This window comes from Penicillium daleae (assembly GCF_028827525.1).
Source record: "Penicillium daleae strain IBT 16125 chromosome Unknown utg000002l_segment0_segment0, whole genome shotgun sequence".
Lineage (NCBI taxonomy): Eukaryota > Fungi > Ascomycota > Eurotiomycetes > Eurotiales > Aspergillaceae > Penicillium > Penicillium daleae.
Genome location: NW_026623150.1, coordinates 2,218,856 through 2,234,802, shown reverse-complemented (window position 1 = coordinate 2,234,802; position 15,947 = coordinate 2,218,856). Strand labels below are relative to the sequence as shown.

At 52.4% G+C, this 15,947-nt stretch overlaps 4 protein-coding genes across 4 annotated transcripts; 1 reads left to right on the top strand and 3 right to left on the bottom strand.

The window, feature by feature from the left end:
* Window positions 1-2,826: 2,826 nt before the first annotated feature.
* Window positions 2,827-4,504, bottom strand: N7458_001816 (pyridoxal phosphate-dependent aminotransferase; the record flags this gene model as incomplete). The annotated part of the gene is made up of 4 exons (XM_056905199.1): window positions 2,827-3,428; window positions 3,505-3,790; window positions 3,877-4,352; window positions 4,423-4,504. The coding sequence occupies 4 exons, from the start codon at window positions 4,502-4,504 to the stop codon at window positions 2,827-2,829; spliced, it is 1,446 nt and encodes a 481-aa protein (XP_056769306.1).
* A 1,340-nt stretch (window positions 4,505-5,844) lies between these two features.
* N7458_001815 (Rho family guanine nucleotide exchange factor CDC24) lies at window positions 5,845-8,844 on the bottom strand (the record flags this gene model as incomplete). Its single annotated transcript, XM_056905198.1, has 4 exons — window positions 5,845-7,196; window positions 7,261-7,447; window positions 7,556-7,804; window positions 7,870-8,844. 4 exons carry the CDS (start codon window positions 8,842-8,844, stop codon window positions 5,845-5,847), a joined length of 2,763 nt encoding a protein of 920 aa, XP_056769305.1.
* A 1,958-nt stretch (window positions 8,845-10,802) lies between these two features.
* Window positions 10,803-13,549, top strand: N7458_001814 (F-box and WD domain protein; the record flags this gene model as incomplete). The annotated part of the gene is made up of 2 exons (XM_056905197.1): window positions 10,803-11,022; window positions 11,139-13,549. The coding sequence occupies 2 exons, from the start codon at window positions 10,803-10,805 to the stop codon at window positions 13,547-13,549; spliced, it is 2,631 nt and encodes an 876-aa protein (XP_056769304.1).
* Window positions 13,550-14,241: 692 nt separating this feature from the next.
* Window positions 14,242-15,840, bottom strand: N7458_001813 (uncharacterized protein; the record flags this gene model as incomplete). The annotated part of the gene is made up of 1 exon (XM_056905196.1): window positions 14,242-15,840. The coding sequence occupies one exon, from the start codon at window positions 15,838-15,840 to the stop codon at window positions 14,242-14,244; it is 1,599 nt and encodes a 532-aa protein (XP_056769303.1).
* Between the last annotated feature and the right edge of the window lie 107 nt (window positions 15,841-15,947).

Below are 15,947 nucleotides of genomic sequence, written 5' to 3'. Positions count from 1 at the left end.
TCAGGAAATCAGTCAATAATAATAACTGAACACTGAATACAACCAAAATGAGTACGGAAAGTCCTGTCTGGAAGAGGTGGCTTTATTGCTTGTATATCGGATCTCGTACGAGAGCCGCATATACATTGACGCTCAATCCATCAAAAAGTTCCCACGACGAGACGTTATCCGTCAGCTTAATATGTATGCATCGAGTCCAAAAGCATCACCATCGGATCTGGAACATCAAGGAGAACTCGAGAATTTCAAATCCCGAGAAAAGAGTCCTTCCTGCAAGAAGGAGACATTTGAACGTCGAGTATCCACCTCTTCTCTTGGCCAGCAGGACGGAGAAAATGTACGACCAGAGGACTCCGGTGGTGATCCGTTGAATCGAATCTCCAGTTCCGCCTGGGCAGCTGCTGGTTGGAGGCTAGACGAATCGCAGAGACCACGGACTGCGCAGTGCGCATTCACCAGGGCCACCCGCGAAACAAGCTTTTTGTGGGATGGGCCCGGCACTGGAAGAATCCATCGAGTTTCACGCAAATGATTATTAAATGACCGGGAAGACGTAAAAAGTGGGTTGTATGGTTGTAAAATTCAACGTGGGTCACATCGTTGCCAAATGAGGCAGGCCAGACGGGTCTGCGGCGCAGTGACTGACAGTCAGTCGGAAGACTCCAAACTTTAGTACCAGTACTGATTCCTGAGGTTGAACACGAGCGATCGACACCGATTGGGTGCCGAGCCGACAGGGGCGGGGCAGGATGATGGCTGTGTGGTGACTCGCGGCTCAGGCCGAACCCAAACTCTGTCGGCAACTCTATTCGTGGGAGATTATTGATCAAGGCAGTGGCCAAGAGTGGGGGAGATGGAGGAAAAGATTCAAAGGGGGAAGAATGTGCTGAAGGATGGGGAGGTGGTTGAGAGGATGGAAATTGTTCTGAAGGAGGAGAAGGTTTGGTGGTGAGGCTGTTGACTTCCACATGGCTCTCGATCACGGGGACTGATTGCACTGGGCGCCAATCACCCAATGATGCCAATGCATCCTTTGCGTGATGGGCTGATCGAGGTATTCTACAGTTCAGTAGTATCCTTGGTAAATTCAGTCGACCGCTTATCTCTTCGAAACGTGGCTGTATCGTTGTCCTAGACATACTAAACAATTCTACTTCATCCCACTCCAACAGCATCTCTCGTAGTAGTTTCATCCTCCAACTACTGGAAGCACCTGTTCAGCGGATGGAAACAACCTCGAAATTGCCAACCAACCACCGCTCTGCTCACTGGTCCCCTCGTCGAGAAGCTGGGGTGGGGCAGGACATGTACTTGCCGTGATGCCCCTGCGCACTGCCAGATTGATCGTCGATTCGTCGGCAGTACAACCTGTGCTGCACTCCAGAGTTTAGCAGCGATAGTATAGGACGTGATGCAATGGAAAACCCTTTGCCCCTCTCTCAACCGAGAACCAAACCCCCCGTTTAATGATGGGCAACGTAGCCGACGTTTCATCTGCTTGAAGGATCTAGAAATGCCCCTCTGGGCTAGACTGGCAAGTTAGTCAAGAACGACGCGGCAATATTAATACTGTAATGATATTGAGGTCGCAATGGAGAGTCGTAGCTTTCCTTTCATTGGGAAGATTTTCTTCGGAATCACTTTCCAGATTATCTCAAACCAATGAAGACTAAGCCAAGCCAACTTACTCCGCCGGGCTTTGCCTTGGTTGGGGGAGTGTTTCGGTCGCGTATCAGCGCCAAACCCACTCAGCACCCCCAAAGTGGTGAGCCACAAGCCTGGGGAAACCTAAACCCCTTTGAGTAAATCTAGACGAATTTTGGGCTCGGGGGCTTGTGATTAGTGCAAGCTAGAGGCCTTGCTATACCTGTTGTGTATTAGCTGCCAATCTCCCGCGGGTTTTTGGTTTGATTTGGATTTATTATTATTTCCTGGCTGGGACTGGAGGCACAGTGTGGGAACTGGGAAGGTTCGCTAACTTTCGGAGTTTAACCATAACGCCGGTATTTTGGTAGTTTGGTACAACATCATTGTACATGATATCGTAGCTGGTCTACTATCCAGGGGGTTGATTTAGAGAATGCATTCCTATCCTGCTAGAGACAGGGGAAATCGTTCATCCCCGGGAAAGTAGACAGCGGAGAGAGTAGGAAGATGAAGAATATCCTCGAGTAACACCGAAAGATCGATTTGATTTCAAATCCCAAGAAATTAAGAAAGTGTGCTGTGAAGAGGCATCTACTGCCATCTGCTGTCAAATTTTGCTGTAATAATAGTATGGCTTCATTATCTCCTTTGCATCTGGCGACCAGATCCCCTTCAGGGGGCTACATGGAGGATGGCAGATACGACAAATGTGTCTACAAATGTTTGACGCAGAATGCCCAACCACCAAGACAAGCCATGAATGTCTCCCTCCAGAAGACTGGTCACTACCTAAAATGACAAGCAGGCTCTATATGTCACTCGGGAGCGCGATTCGGTCCCAAGGCCACGTCGATAACAGATCAGCTCAATAATGCTAATAAGCCGAGCTCTCATATCTAGGGGAAGAACATCTGCTCGAGCACTCATTATACGAGCCCCAGAATCGGTCCTAAATGAACAGAGACCGTCGCTTCACTGCTCTACGATAATTTATCTGCTGATACTACTGACCAGGTTATCGAGGTGTTCGAGACATCTCATCCGGCACAGCCAGACGGTTCAAATCAAATTCAGTCGCTCTGCTATGAGGTACAGCAGCCGCTATAACACTAGCTGTATATCAATGCATCAAAAGAGAAAGACAGTCCGCTCAATCCAGCGAATCTATTGCCAACCCATCTAATCATCTTGAATAGCAACCTCATCCTCCCACTTGGGCTGGACCGACTCGCGTGCCCGCTTAATCACGCGCTCGATACCATCAAGACCCATCTTGAGCACATCCATCTTGGGACCGTAGCTCAGACGCACAAAGTGATGGCAAGGGCTATCGAACAGATCACGACGCTTAGCCGGGTTCAAGTCGAAGAAGATACCGGGCACAACGATGACCTTCTCGGACAACAGGGCGTTGAAGAAGTTCAATCCGTCCGAGATGTTGGCAGAGGCTGGCAGAGGCGGGTCCAGAGAGGTCAGGTCCAGCCAGACGTAGAAGGTGGCCTCGGGCACATCCTTCATGCGGAAGCCGATCTCGTACAGACGCTTCAGGACGTAGTCGCGCTTCTCCCGGAAGTGGGCCTGCAGTGCCTTCATCTCGGTGCGGACGAGGGAGGGCTCCAGCATGGGGATGGCGGCTTCTTGGAAAGGCACGTTGGCTCCACCGTCCAGGTAGGAGCCCGCGGAGCCAAGGGCGTCGACGAACTCCTTCGGTCCGACGATCCAGGCGATACGCCAGCCCGGCAGGCGGAAGCGCTTGGTCAGACCATCAATCAGCAGGACGTCTGATGGGGAGAAACTGTTAGCAAATGCGCACGGAAGAGAGCGGAGCAGCACGTCAGTTAGGTCGGAAGCACGCACCATCTTGGTTGACATCAACCACATTCTCGGCACCACTGATCGTGCTACCGTCGCAATCGGTGGTGTAGTTGTAGCCACCGTAGAACTCGTCCAGGATCAGAGTCGCGCGGTCACGGCAGATATCCTGGATTTCGGCCAGCTCCTCATGCGACACGAAATGACCCGTGGGATTGCGGGGGTTCGAGGTCAGCAGCACCTGGGTACCACGGGCAATTTCCTCGGCGATCTTGTTGGGGTGGATGTGATAGTGGTCCTCCTGAGACAGAGGGATAGGGATGGGAGCAATCTATGACCGGGCACACTGTCAGCACATCCGTACACATGTATACACATAGATTGTCTCCACTCCGCTTGCAGGAACGGAGTACTCACGTTCTTGAACAGCGACAGCATCTCCGAGTACGCGGAGTAATCGGGGATGGGGAATGAAAGATACGAATTGCCCAGAATAGCAGCAATCCGGATCAATCCCGCACGTCCACCAGGGACGATACAGACATTCTCCCAGGTATATTGGCTCTCCTTCCCTTGGCGGTAATGCTCATTGTACAGACGTGCCACGGCAGCGCGCAACGGCTTGATACCGGCGGTCGGACCGTACTCCCGAGCCGCGGAGCTGATGGGAATCGTCGTCGGACGCGGGAAGCTACCCTCGATCTCATCGTCCGCTTCGGGGGCACCCTGACCCAGATTGGCCCAGCTGGAGGGATCCTCGGCGTAGCCGTGCTCGGTGGCTCGCTCCGTGCACCAGACTACACCGGTCGAGGCACGAGAAGCATCGAGACCAGCGTGGGGACGGTGACCCTCGTGGGCGGTTCGGAACTGACGATGAGTTTCGGACCGTTGCTCTAGGAGAATTCGGGCCGTTAGTCCGGGGGAGATGTCAGATCAGATGGGATAGATGTAGATTAAACCAACCGTTCTCGGAGAGTCCCTTGCTTTGTGAGAAGCGCCGGTTGGAGGGGCGCAGGATACTGACGCGGCGGCCGGAGAATGACATTTCTTGGCTGCTGGATTACTGTGGACCTGGGACCAGGGTTCAGATGCGATAAGCTTGCAAAATGGTTGGTTGAATATCGGATTGCTGGTGGTAAGATGGGCAAGTTCTGAGAAGTGATAAGGATTTTTCAGGAGGGAGAAAGAAAGAGAGAGAGGAGATGAGGGGCAAGTTGGATTTCCCTCGTGCCTTTGGGGTTTTTTCATTCGCGGTTCACCCAGTTTTCCCGCTCTAAAAAAGAACCGCTGAGGTGGCTCTCTCGTGCTCGATGGAGGGCCACGATTCGACCAAACCACCGAAGATGATTCTGCATCCCTCAAATTCCCGCTTTTTGGCAGGCCGCGCGGAGACGGGGCAACCCAAGTCACATCGGGCACCTGCGTCTGGTGGAAGGATCAGCTTGGAGAATAATGCCGCATTTCCGGTCGCCGGGGCCTGAGAAGGGCTCGTTCTTTGCGCGATATTTGGTATTTGGTCTTTTGGTTCGAGGCGATGTGCGCCCGAATGGGTGACGTTGCCCCTGGATTGAAGTCTCGGGTGCCACGTCAGTTCAATGGTCTGGAGGGGATCGATCAATAGCTACAGAATAGATCCTCAAGATGGGCAGCTATTGCCAATGGCATTCTAAAAACCCACTGATCTACGACAGAATACATACTTCAGCCCTGCGAAGGTGGATGGAGTGGACAGTCCCCCCGAGACTCCCGAGAAGAACGGCATCCCGATCGGCATAAGACGCCACACGATCTAATGCAGGAAATTTCAGGGGAAAAGGGCAGAAGAGAAGAAGAACTAAAGACAAGAGACACACGAAATGTAAATATTTCAATGCGCCGGAACCCTGTCCGAATGCAGGCTTCCACAAAATACAATTCAAAACCAATGACTATGCATACATCAGGGTAAGGTGCTTCATACGTTCGTGGACATTCGAAGAACATGGTCAACAGATGGCAGTCATCATTCGCCCCGCCGCGGACGGTCCATCCGAGGCGAAGCAGGTCGTGAAAAGAAGGACAGGAGAACCCCCAAAAGACTCCACGTACTTCACACCGCCGCTCGATACCGTTCATGCCGCGACCGTGCTCATGGCGCAGATACCCTCACATAGACGCCAGGACCCAATAATGCTGCAGCCATGGAATGGTTTCAGTGGGTGGACAATTGAGAAGAAGGGGGCAAGGGAGGGGATAGGCGCCGAAGTAATGCAGATAGAACTGGATGGCCGTGAATGATATGATCAGATGGAGACGCCTCCACGAGATAAATAGGCAATGGGTCATCATTCATAAAGGGGAAGTTGAGGTGCTATAGGATCACAAAAAAAAGAAGTCAACTCCAATCTAGTCAACCACCTGGCAGTACAGTTCAATCTCGCCAACCATGCCCTTCGCAAGCATGTCTCGGTGCTGCTCACGCCATTCAATAAAGGCAAGCTGAACAGCCTCGTCATTGTCGATGGTGATAAAGTCTCCATCCTCGTCACGATAACGCAGTCGAACGGTCTTGTTGCCAATGGATCGATTGGTGAATCGGGCCAGCTTGGCATCCACGCGATCCGTGAGCGAGCGGAACAAGATATTGGTGGCAATCACCAGTGTGACATAATTGTCGTCAAAGTTCACCTTCGCCTTGAGTTGACTTGGCATGTACGGATCTCCATCAGGCTCTTGGCTCAAGGGAGATGTCGCCGCATCGGAGACCTGCCCCGACGTACGAGACTCGTTGTACTCTGGCTCAGAGAAGTGCGTCGGGTGAACGTGGTGAGGATTCGTGCGAATAGGAAGCTGGTTGTTCGTGGGAGAATTGTTCTGGCTTCGGTTGACTGGTGCCTTCAGGTTGGCCATGTGTGCAGGAATTGGCGGCACCGGAACATTGTCTACTGTCTGCATAGTGTGCACTCCCAGATACCGCCGAGAGTCTGGACCATTGTGATGGTGAATGTCAGGACTGCTAGCCGAACGCAGCCGCTGAGCAGTTCCATTTGAAGACGGCGCCTGCGGTCCCGAGAGTGGGGGCAGTGATGGGCGCTGAGCACCCCGTCCATTCGCTTGCGGAGGGAAATACCCGGTTGGCGTACTACCATCTCTGGAGGTCCCACGAGACAGGGCGGGGGCAGTGTAGCGATTGGACTCCTCGTTCCATACACTTGATGCCGTCGTTGAATTGGTGTTTTGGCGACCGAAAGAGAACCCAGATTGGGAGCTGGATCGTGTAGATGGGGTTTCAGTGGGCGAGAAATACGAATTCATGGTCCGGTCGCCAGGAGACATGCTGCCAGAGCCAGGGAACTGGGTATGGACAGAAAGCGCTGGATCTCCAGCGAAGCGTGGTCGGCCGTTGGAGTGGGGGACAGAGCCAGTGCTGCCTCCGGTTGCAGATCGGGTTCTCAGGCTGGTACTGGAGGCATTTCGGCTCATGGGGAATTCAGAGTGGTAAGCGCCATCCTTAGGGATGTCCTCAACATCATACTCTTGCTGGTATGGGTTAGGCATATTTGCCATGCCTTCCATGTAAGTAAACTCGCTGTCCGAAGTGCCAGTATTGCGAAGCGTTCGGCGCTCTGATTGGATTGTACGTTGAGTGTCGATATCCTTATACCAGGTCCGCATAGTGTCTTCAGTCCCATAACGAATGATGAAGTTGTCGACAACGCCGGGGTCACCTTTCCAGAAGATTTGGATACGGTAGAGACCTGTCATTAATTCGTCAGACAATCAATTCAAGTAAGCCTTATCCAGAACTAAGGGATGACGTACCAGGCTTCTGAAGGCAGACGATGTCCGTGACATTTGCCATATAGATCCGACCCTTCAATTGAAGACGAGCCCTGCCCTTCGACGTGAGGGAAGGCTTGTCTTTGTTCATCATGAGTTTGGTTTTCTGCTTGTTGGGATTGATGTCTTTGCAGCACAAAAGAATGCGTTCGAACAAGTAGATATGATACTAAACCAAATAAAGTCAGCTCGTGCAATCGAAACAAAAAGTCATTTCAAATGAGAGTCACGGGTATATTCGGACGGGACAGAAGCGTAGAAATCCAGCAGTGCATACCTCTCGCTCAGAATCCTTGCCGCTGTCGCCTTTGACAACTGCAAAAGTGCCAAATCTAAGGAGGTCCCCAAAAGCTTCCATCTTCAATGATTTCCAATCGTCGACACGCTCGGATAGATCAATCACTGCTGCAGCCAGATGTTCCTTGTTAATGGCCTCACTTGCCGAGTCCAAGGTGTTCTGGATAGAGTCGATGGCGTGGGTGATATCGGCGTGTATTTGAGGGTCTTCGGTTTGTTTGCGTAATTCCTGTACAGAGAAACGCGTCAGAACCCTATTTGGGAGAGGTAGAAAGGTTGTCTGGGTTTACATACCGACAGCATGAGCGGATATCTGGTTAATCGCTGGAAAGGCTTGACGAAGAATCCATTCAGAGTTTTTGGCTGTGCGACCATCTGAAGGAGATCCGGCTGACGGGGCGAGCTCCGAATTTTATCCCACTCCTGCATACAAACCTCATCGCAGCGCATCTGGTTGGCGATGAACGGCTCGTACTGCTTGAAGGCTTCCTCATGCGAAAAGAAGAGGTGACCCCAGTTTTGCATCTCCTCTGGCAGCGCATAATGCTGTTCCATCCGAATGAGGAATCGCTGGGCAAAATCAAGGAGATTGTTCAGGTTGAGGAAAATTTGATGACTAGCATCACCGGTCAGAGCACCTGTCTCCTCCAACTCCTTCTTCAATGCCTGAAGATTTTGCAAATGGTGGACATAGTCACGCTCGGTCTCCAACAGTTCCTTGAGAATGTGCTCCCGCTTGGTCAGCTTCACAGCACCCTGTGCACCCACGGGAGCATCTGTCACTTCCGGTCGCTTCAGTTGGCCTTGCATCTCAAGGATATCCACCACACGATTCACCATTTTGATCACCTTGATGAATCCAGTGGTGCTTTCACCATAAAGATCGGTGATCAGGAAGCAGTCCTGCTGGGGGAAGGCCAAGTCCTGCAAACAAGCCTGAAGAAACTTGAATGTGGCCGCCTTGGGGCGCTTCGCCTCCGGCACCTTGGCAGGGTCGACTACCAGCTCTTCATCTGGACCAGATGCATTGTAAATACTCAACAACGGGTAGCCATTTCGGAGGCACTGCCACAGCGAAGCGACTGGATCCGTGTTACCCCGCAATTCATCCTCCGCAGCCATCTCCTGAAGATAGGGTTCGAAAGTTGGAACTTCCGAAAGCCGGCGCCTCAGATTCACACAGCTTTGGTAGATGGACTCTCCACCACGCCGATTGATGATGTTGTCCTCGGCGATCGGGATTCCGCTCATGGCGGCGGAGTCGATCATGTTGGATCGCCTTAATCGTCAATTTGAGTCAGACCAGCCAGGCTCAGTTCAAGTCCGCACAGCAGACGGGATGTATGTATGTTCGAGGGGAGCGACAAGTGTCGGACAACGGGAAGTCGACCATAGGTTTGCCGCGACACGATCGATGGGGATAAAAAGCGGGCCGCGTGGCGGGGGGCTTGCAGGTCAAGCCGGATCTCGAAAACCTAAGAGTTCTCGAAGTCACGTCGATCGCAAGAAGTCACTGTGTATGTTTATGGCCCGGAAAAGAGGGGGAGAGTTTGTGTCGCGAAGTGCACGGCGGAAAGATAATATGTATTCAGAGCGCAAGATCTCAAAAACGCGCTACTACTGGATCTCACGAAGGAAATCAGGAGGGTCGGGGGAACACACTCCGACTCGGACAGTCAGCGAAACCCAATCGATGGGGAAGTAGGTGATCGGTCGAGGGGAAGACGCTGCAGCCGGGCAGGCGTGCCGAATCACAGAAAGAATGAACAGGTTGAACCCCCTTAGGTATCGGTGTCGGTATGGGATAGGGCCCGTCACTAGGACTGGGAGGGCGACAGGCGAAAGGGGGGGGGGGGGGGGAACGCAGGAAGAATCAACTTCCGAGAATGGGAGAGAGGAACTAACACCCGTGGAAGGATGATAGAGGACGAGGACACAGAAGGACAGGCGGTGGTAGAGAGAGGGAGGGATGGATAATGGGGGGGGAGGGAAGAAAGGAGAGGGTGAGCCGAAGGCGAGGGCTGTTCAGTTACTCCTTTAGGTTTAGCGCGTGTTCCATCGGGCGGTGGGATGTGGGGAGGGGCACGAGTCTCCATCTACCTGAGACGCGGGTTCTAGAGTCGAGTCTACGATGAGGCTCAGGGGTTTGGGTTCCGGATATGAGATGATAGAAGATGATTAGATTGATTCATTCCAAGATGTGCTAAAGCTGATAAACTGTGGTGGGGTGAACTGTATCAAGAGAAAGAAGTAGGGAATACTCTACCCTAAGCTAGCTACCATCAACGACAACCTACCGATATGCCCAGGACTCATACGTACCCTCTGTAGGATTGATGGATTCAATCCATTACTAGTGGGTTCTCTTTGAATCTTGAGGTACATCTTAGAATGAGTGGAGATCAGCATGTCTACTTCTTTCATCCCTGAAAACCATGTCTCTATCTACTATGATCCTATGAACCAGGGCTAGTGCCCGGTACTTATATATTGTCTGCCGGAACAACCAGGATTAGAATGAATAAGCACGATAACAAAGGCTGTAAGGTCATAGCTCCTGAAAGCACTATAGGTAACCTGCAAGCCAAAGAAGTTAGCTAGACACGGGTATCAAAACAAGCATTCATCTATGATCTTAAATGCTGAGACCTATTGATCTAGTCATTGTTGACTGCCGCATACCTCTCCGTCCCGTCGATTGTCACGTGATCAATACAGCGCCATTCCAGAACCCTCGATTTACTGGACTTGTCAGATTCTGTTTGTTGTGCTTCTCGTTCATTTACCTGACCATCAATCTCCCAGAGTTGACTATCTGATCAGCTTGCATATGATCTCCTCATCCCCTCCTTCCCTCTTACCCTTCGAAGCGTAACGTCCTGTCCGTCTGATGAGCTAACCGGTTGACTAAACTATTGACTGCTCCCGCCCGACCTATCAACTTCGGGGTGGATCCAGCCGCCGCCAAACCGCCAAACGTGACGTGACTTACAGTCCGGCGAGAACACCCCCGATCGTCTGTCCTACCTCTCTGCACCGCAAGAGGGATTATCCCTCTCTGCAACCTTGACTCTGAAAGAAAGGTCTTCAGTGAATGCGACCAGTGCTTTGAGTATCTTGCGAGGACCGGGTACCCTGCAAAAACCACCCCCATTTACCCAACTCCTCATCCCCAACCCCGTATCTGCGCGCGCATCGCTGTGATACCTTGTCCATCTTCAGCACTGATGGAGGAAGATACTGGATCGGACTCGCTATCCCGCCCGGCTTTGCGGCTGCAGGTGACCACCTTCTCTGGATATACCGCTCCGTCTCTGTCACCGGCCTTCAAGTTGGATGAGGGCTACTCGGATGACACACGGAGCCAGTCAGACAAGGATCTGCCATCCGACAATGTCATGTCGCTTCCAGAATGGGTTTTAGCCCAGAGTGAGGCCGACCGAGCTGGTAAGTGGTTCCTCCTGCATACTTTGTTTTGGGGACTTCCCTGAATTTTCCCAACCTCCCAACCTCCTCCTCTACCTTTGGCGCCCGCGTGCTCACCCAATGGTACTCAACTGCAGAATTCGCCTACAGCTTGCTTCGTTCTCTCTCAACTGCCACCCTCGCTGGCGTCGTCGACCGTCTGAATCCCCTTCTCCACATGGACCCCGTTGTGAAATTACCACCCGAGCTCACCTTCCAAATATTCTCATATCTTGATCCCCGCACACTCTTGACGGCGTCGCTCGCGTCTCGCTCATGGCGCAGTCGAATCCTAGACTCCGGTCTGTGGCGCGTGCTGTACATTAATGAGGGCTGGCGAGTTGATACGCGCGCCATTCGTAACTTTGAGCAAGAGCATGCCGAAGCGATGTCACCTCAGACCCGCCGTTCTCGACCTCGGTATTCGGAACCGGATCTGGGTGAACCAAAGCACAAGAGGCGCGTGCCACCCTCGTGGTATGACACACGTGGTGCGGACGGTCAGGGATCATCGACTGGCAAGGTTGGACCAGACAGCGAGGGCGACCACCACATGGCTGATGCGAGCGATCGAGGAACGCATACATCCCTCGAGAAAGCAGGGCTTGCGTCGCCAAGTCTTGCTCACAACTCAATCTCATTCCTCCAGCCACCTTTGAAGTCGTCACTACTCACGCGAACGCCGAATGGACCTGTTAGGGTGAATTGGGTGCATCTCTACAAGCAGCGCCGACGTCTCGAAGCCAATTGGCACCACGGCCGGTTTACGAATTTCCAACTGCCGCATCCGTCCTACCCGGAGGATGCGCACCAAGAGTGTGTCTATGCTATACAGTTCCAAGGGAAATGGCTGGTCAGTGGGAGCCGGGACAGGACGGTACGAGTTTGGGATTTGGAGACCAAGCGACTCTGGTACCGCCCACTTCTCGGACACCTTAAATCAGTATTGTGCCTGCAATTCGATCCGAGCCCCGAGGAAGATGTCATTATTTCTGGCAGCAGCGACAAAAGTGTGATTCTGTGGAAGTTCTCGACGGGCCAGAAGCTCCATCAAATTACTAATGCCCATGCTGATTCAGTGCTGAATCTCAAGTTCGACCATCGGTTCTTAGTAACTTGCTCGAAAGATAGAACCGTCAAGGTGTGGAATCGACACGAGCTATTGCCCAACGATGAGGACTATCCCCGGATTTGCAAAGGCGGTGGTGCCAGCTATCCATCATATATCATCGACCTCAATGACATTGCCCCCAACATGCTCGAGGCCAGCATTGCCAACGGACAAATCAAGGCCTTGAAGGCCTACTCTCTGCTTATGATCGTTGAGGGCCATGGAGCTGCTGTCAATGCAATGCAACTTCATGGCGACGAGATTGTGACCGCATCTGGGGACCGCATGATCAAGGTCTGGAATATTCGCAACGGCACCTGCTTGAAGACTTTGATGGGCCACGAGAAGGGCATTGCGTGTGTTCAATTCGACAGTCGCCGCATCATTAGTGGTAGCAACGATAATACAGTGCGCATCTATGATCATATCTCTGGGGCGGAGGTGGCTTGTTTGCGTGGACACAACAACCTGGTCCGTACAGTGCAGGCAGGGTTCGGCGATCCACCCGGTGCTGATGAAGCTCTGCGGATGGAGGCAATGGAGGTCGAGACTGCTTTCTGGAAAGCCCGGCAAGCAGGTGCACCTGTGCACCTTGGCACCAGCGCGTTGCGTCGCGCTGGATACCATTCGAACACCGCTGGATCTAGAGACCCCCGTGATATTCGAGCTCTTGGGGCCAAGATTCCTCCTGGTGGCGGAGGCAGTGCCTGGGGCCGTATTGTGTCAGGCTCCTACGATGAATCAATTTTGATCTGGCACAAGGACCGCGACGGCGCATGGTCGATCGGCCACAGGCTGCGCCAAGCGGATGCCGCAGCTAATGCAGCTCGAGGGAATTTGAGCGACGCAGCACGAGCTGCTATACAAGCACAGGTTCGACACCTGCAAGCGGCTCAAGCGGCTGTAGCTGCACCCACAGTCCAGCAAGCTCGGGTAACTCAGAACACCAACCAGCCTACCGATCAAGACACTGTCGAAGATACACCAACGCCGCCCGCTACAGACAACAATTCTCCAATCTCTCCAGCACCCCAAGATGATGGTAATGCTGTCGCCGGGCCATCAACTGCTCCCCCCGCCACGACTGCTGGCACTGCTGCCAATCTTCCTCCTCAACCCACACAGCCTGCTGTAGCTGCAGCACCACCTCCAATGCATCCTCCAGCCGCAGTGGTAGCGGCAGCAGCAACAACCATTCCAGCTCAACTAGGTGCTGCACAGCAGTTCCACCACCCTCATCGCAATCGGGTTCCGCCTCCCACATCAAGAGTATTTAAAGTCCAATTTGACTCACGCAAGATCGTCTGCGCGAGCGTGGACCCCCGTATCGTCGGCTGGGACTTTGCATGCGGTGATGAGGAGATCCTGGAAGCATGCCAATTCTTCCAGGGCCTCTGATACTTCTGTCTTCCTACTCCCGCTCCGTCCCCCCCCCCAACAACATTCCATCAATAAACACCTATCTAATATGGTCATCTGATCGATTCCATCCGCCGACCACAACTCACGTCCCAACTACACGTTCCCCATGACCCGATGTAGCAGCCTGCACTGATGATTTCACCGAGCCTACACCCGATGGGCCTCCTAATCCTTCCATATTTCATGTCCTTCCATGTCTATCACCCATGTACGCGTGCATCACCGTATTCTCTTGTTTTTCATCCTTCCTATCTGTGGTTCCTCTTTCTGCATCGGGGGAAATACACATCACCCCCCATATTCCCTCTGCCGTTGCTGGTTCTGTTTGCTTTGCCCTACCCTGCGTTTATTACTTGTATGGACATTGCATGGCGAATGAGGCTTTCTTCCTGTTTTGGTGTTAGTTTAGCATTGTGGCATAGGCGAGATGAATGTTATGGGCTTTCAAGAATTTCGTTTCATTTCGGTCATTGATTGTCAGACTTTTTGAGTGGGACAGGGATAAGCCATATTTTTACGTATCATTGATGCACTGTTGAAAGGAGGCGAATGCATTCATCAATTCCAGTAATGATAACAAGTCGTACTACAAACCAACACAAAGACAGCAGGATCGAACACACTCAGCTCGCAGTCCACAAAAGAAAGACACAAAACACAAGTTCACATCACCGACCAGACCAAAAAACACCCAACACCCGAGACGAAATATAAGGCAAAACCCACCCCCAAACGTCCACAATCCAACGCGGAACCTCAATCCTCCCCAATCGACCCATGTCATCTCGCAACTCGGCAGACTGCGTTGTAGAATGCGAAGGCCGACTCTGCGCAGTCAGATATGTATCCTGGGAGTTGGTAGTTTGCAATGCTTCCACATCGTCGCGCCGGTCTTGGAAGGGACAGGTTCGCAATAGACAGCAGAGGTAGAATTGTACTGGTAGCCAAGAGAGGATGTCGGAGGGTGAATGTATGCCTTCTGGGACTGCGTCTATGTCTTGATTTGAGTTGTCGTCGTCGTCGTTGATGGACTGGACGGATTGGAGGTGGGAGTGGTGGGAAGGAATGTGGTTTGCTGTAGCCTCTGCGCTCTGTCGGCTGGCAGATAGTATACTATTTGATACATCTGAACGAGCCGATGTACGTGGGATCCCGAAGAAGGAATGCGCCCGATCTGATATTCCCGGTTGAGGGGTCACTGGTGACACGGGGGTAGACGATATAGGACTATCTTGGAACGGCCATAATCTTCCCATAGAAGGAGGAATGTATGCTCTAGCCCATCGTCTGCGCTGAGCATTGACATCACCATCCTTGGAGCCAACAGCTCCCCTCTCGGTTCCATCGCCATTTTCTGCGGTTGGTAGGCTGTTCTGGTGGAACAGATGATCGTGTATCTGTCGAGCCATATTGGCATTATGCCCGCTCTGCCGATAGGGAAATCGACCATGGACTATAGTCCCATCATCGGCTCGTCCAATTCCCACAGCAGACTGGATGTTTGTCCATGCATCGACAGAGGCTGGTAGACCGAAAAGTCTCCGGAAGGCGCCTCCGTAAGAAGATGAGCCTTGTTCAGCACCGGCTGTATTTCGGTGTGCATAGAAACGTCCGCCGCTATGTCCATTGAGAAATTGAGATGAGGTGTATACTGCCTCGGGCGTGTTGAACGAGGGGACTCCTGGGGGTGTAGGGATTCTTTCTGGCGGGGGATATCGCGGCTGGTTAGGCACAACGGCTGGTCCTGGCTTTCCTGGCCAATTGGACGTCCGTTCGTTGGTATCGACTGTATCGAGGGAGATTGCTTTGCGATGATGTTGACTAGCTTCGGCTGTTGACGTTGTCCCATTTAAAGGGCTCGATGGAGGTTGTCGCAGTCGGTTCGAGGACTGATCGGAAAGCGCCTGATGGCGCCACCACACGGCATCTGCTTTCTTGCGTTCTTTGTTCCCGTCATAAGGATGTGCTGTCCAAGGAGGGCTGCTGCTGGAGCTACTCGTTGGAATGAACATGGCGAGATTGGCTGCGAGCCCTTCTTCCATAATAGGGCCCATCTGATAAACAGTCTCGTAGCCGCGGGAATCCCGGCTGGGCGTAGGTACCATGATGGCATTGAATATTCCTTTTTCGTCGCTGTAGATAGATTCCGAGTCGGTGGTGATATCGTCGCTGGGAGCGAGGTGCTTCAAATCAAACAATGACCTGCGTCGAGGTTGGGGGAACTGGCGGATAACATCACCTGCTGCCCGATCACGGTGCCTGGCCATAATCAAAGGAGAGACTGTAAAGGTTTGAAGCAATGAGTGTTGGTATAGAAAGGTCATTCGTGAAGATTGAGCTTGGTTGAGAAGTATTTAGGGTAACAACATCATCG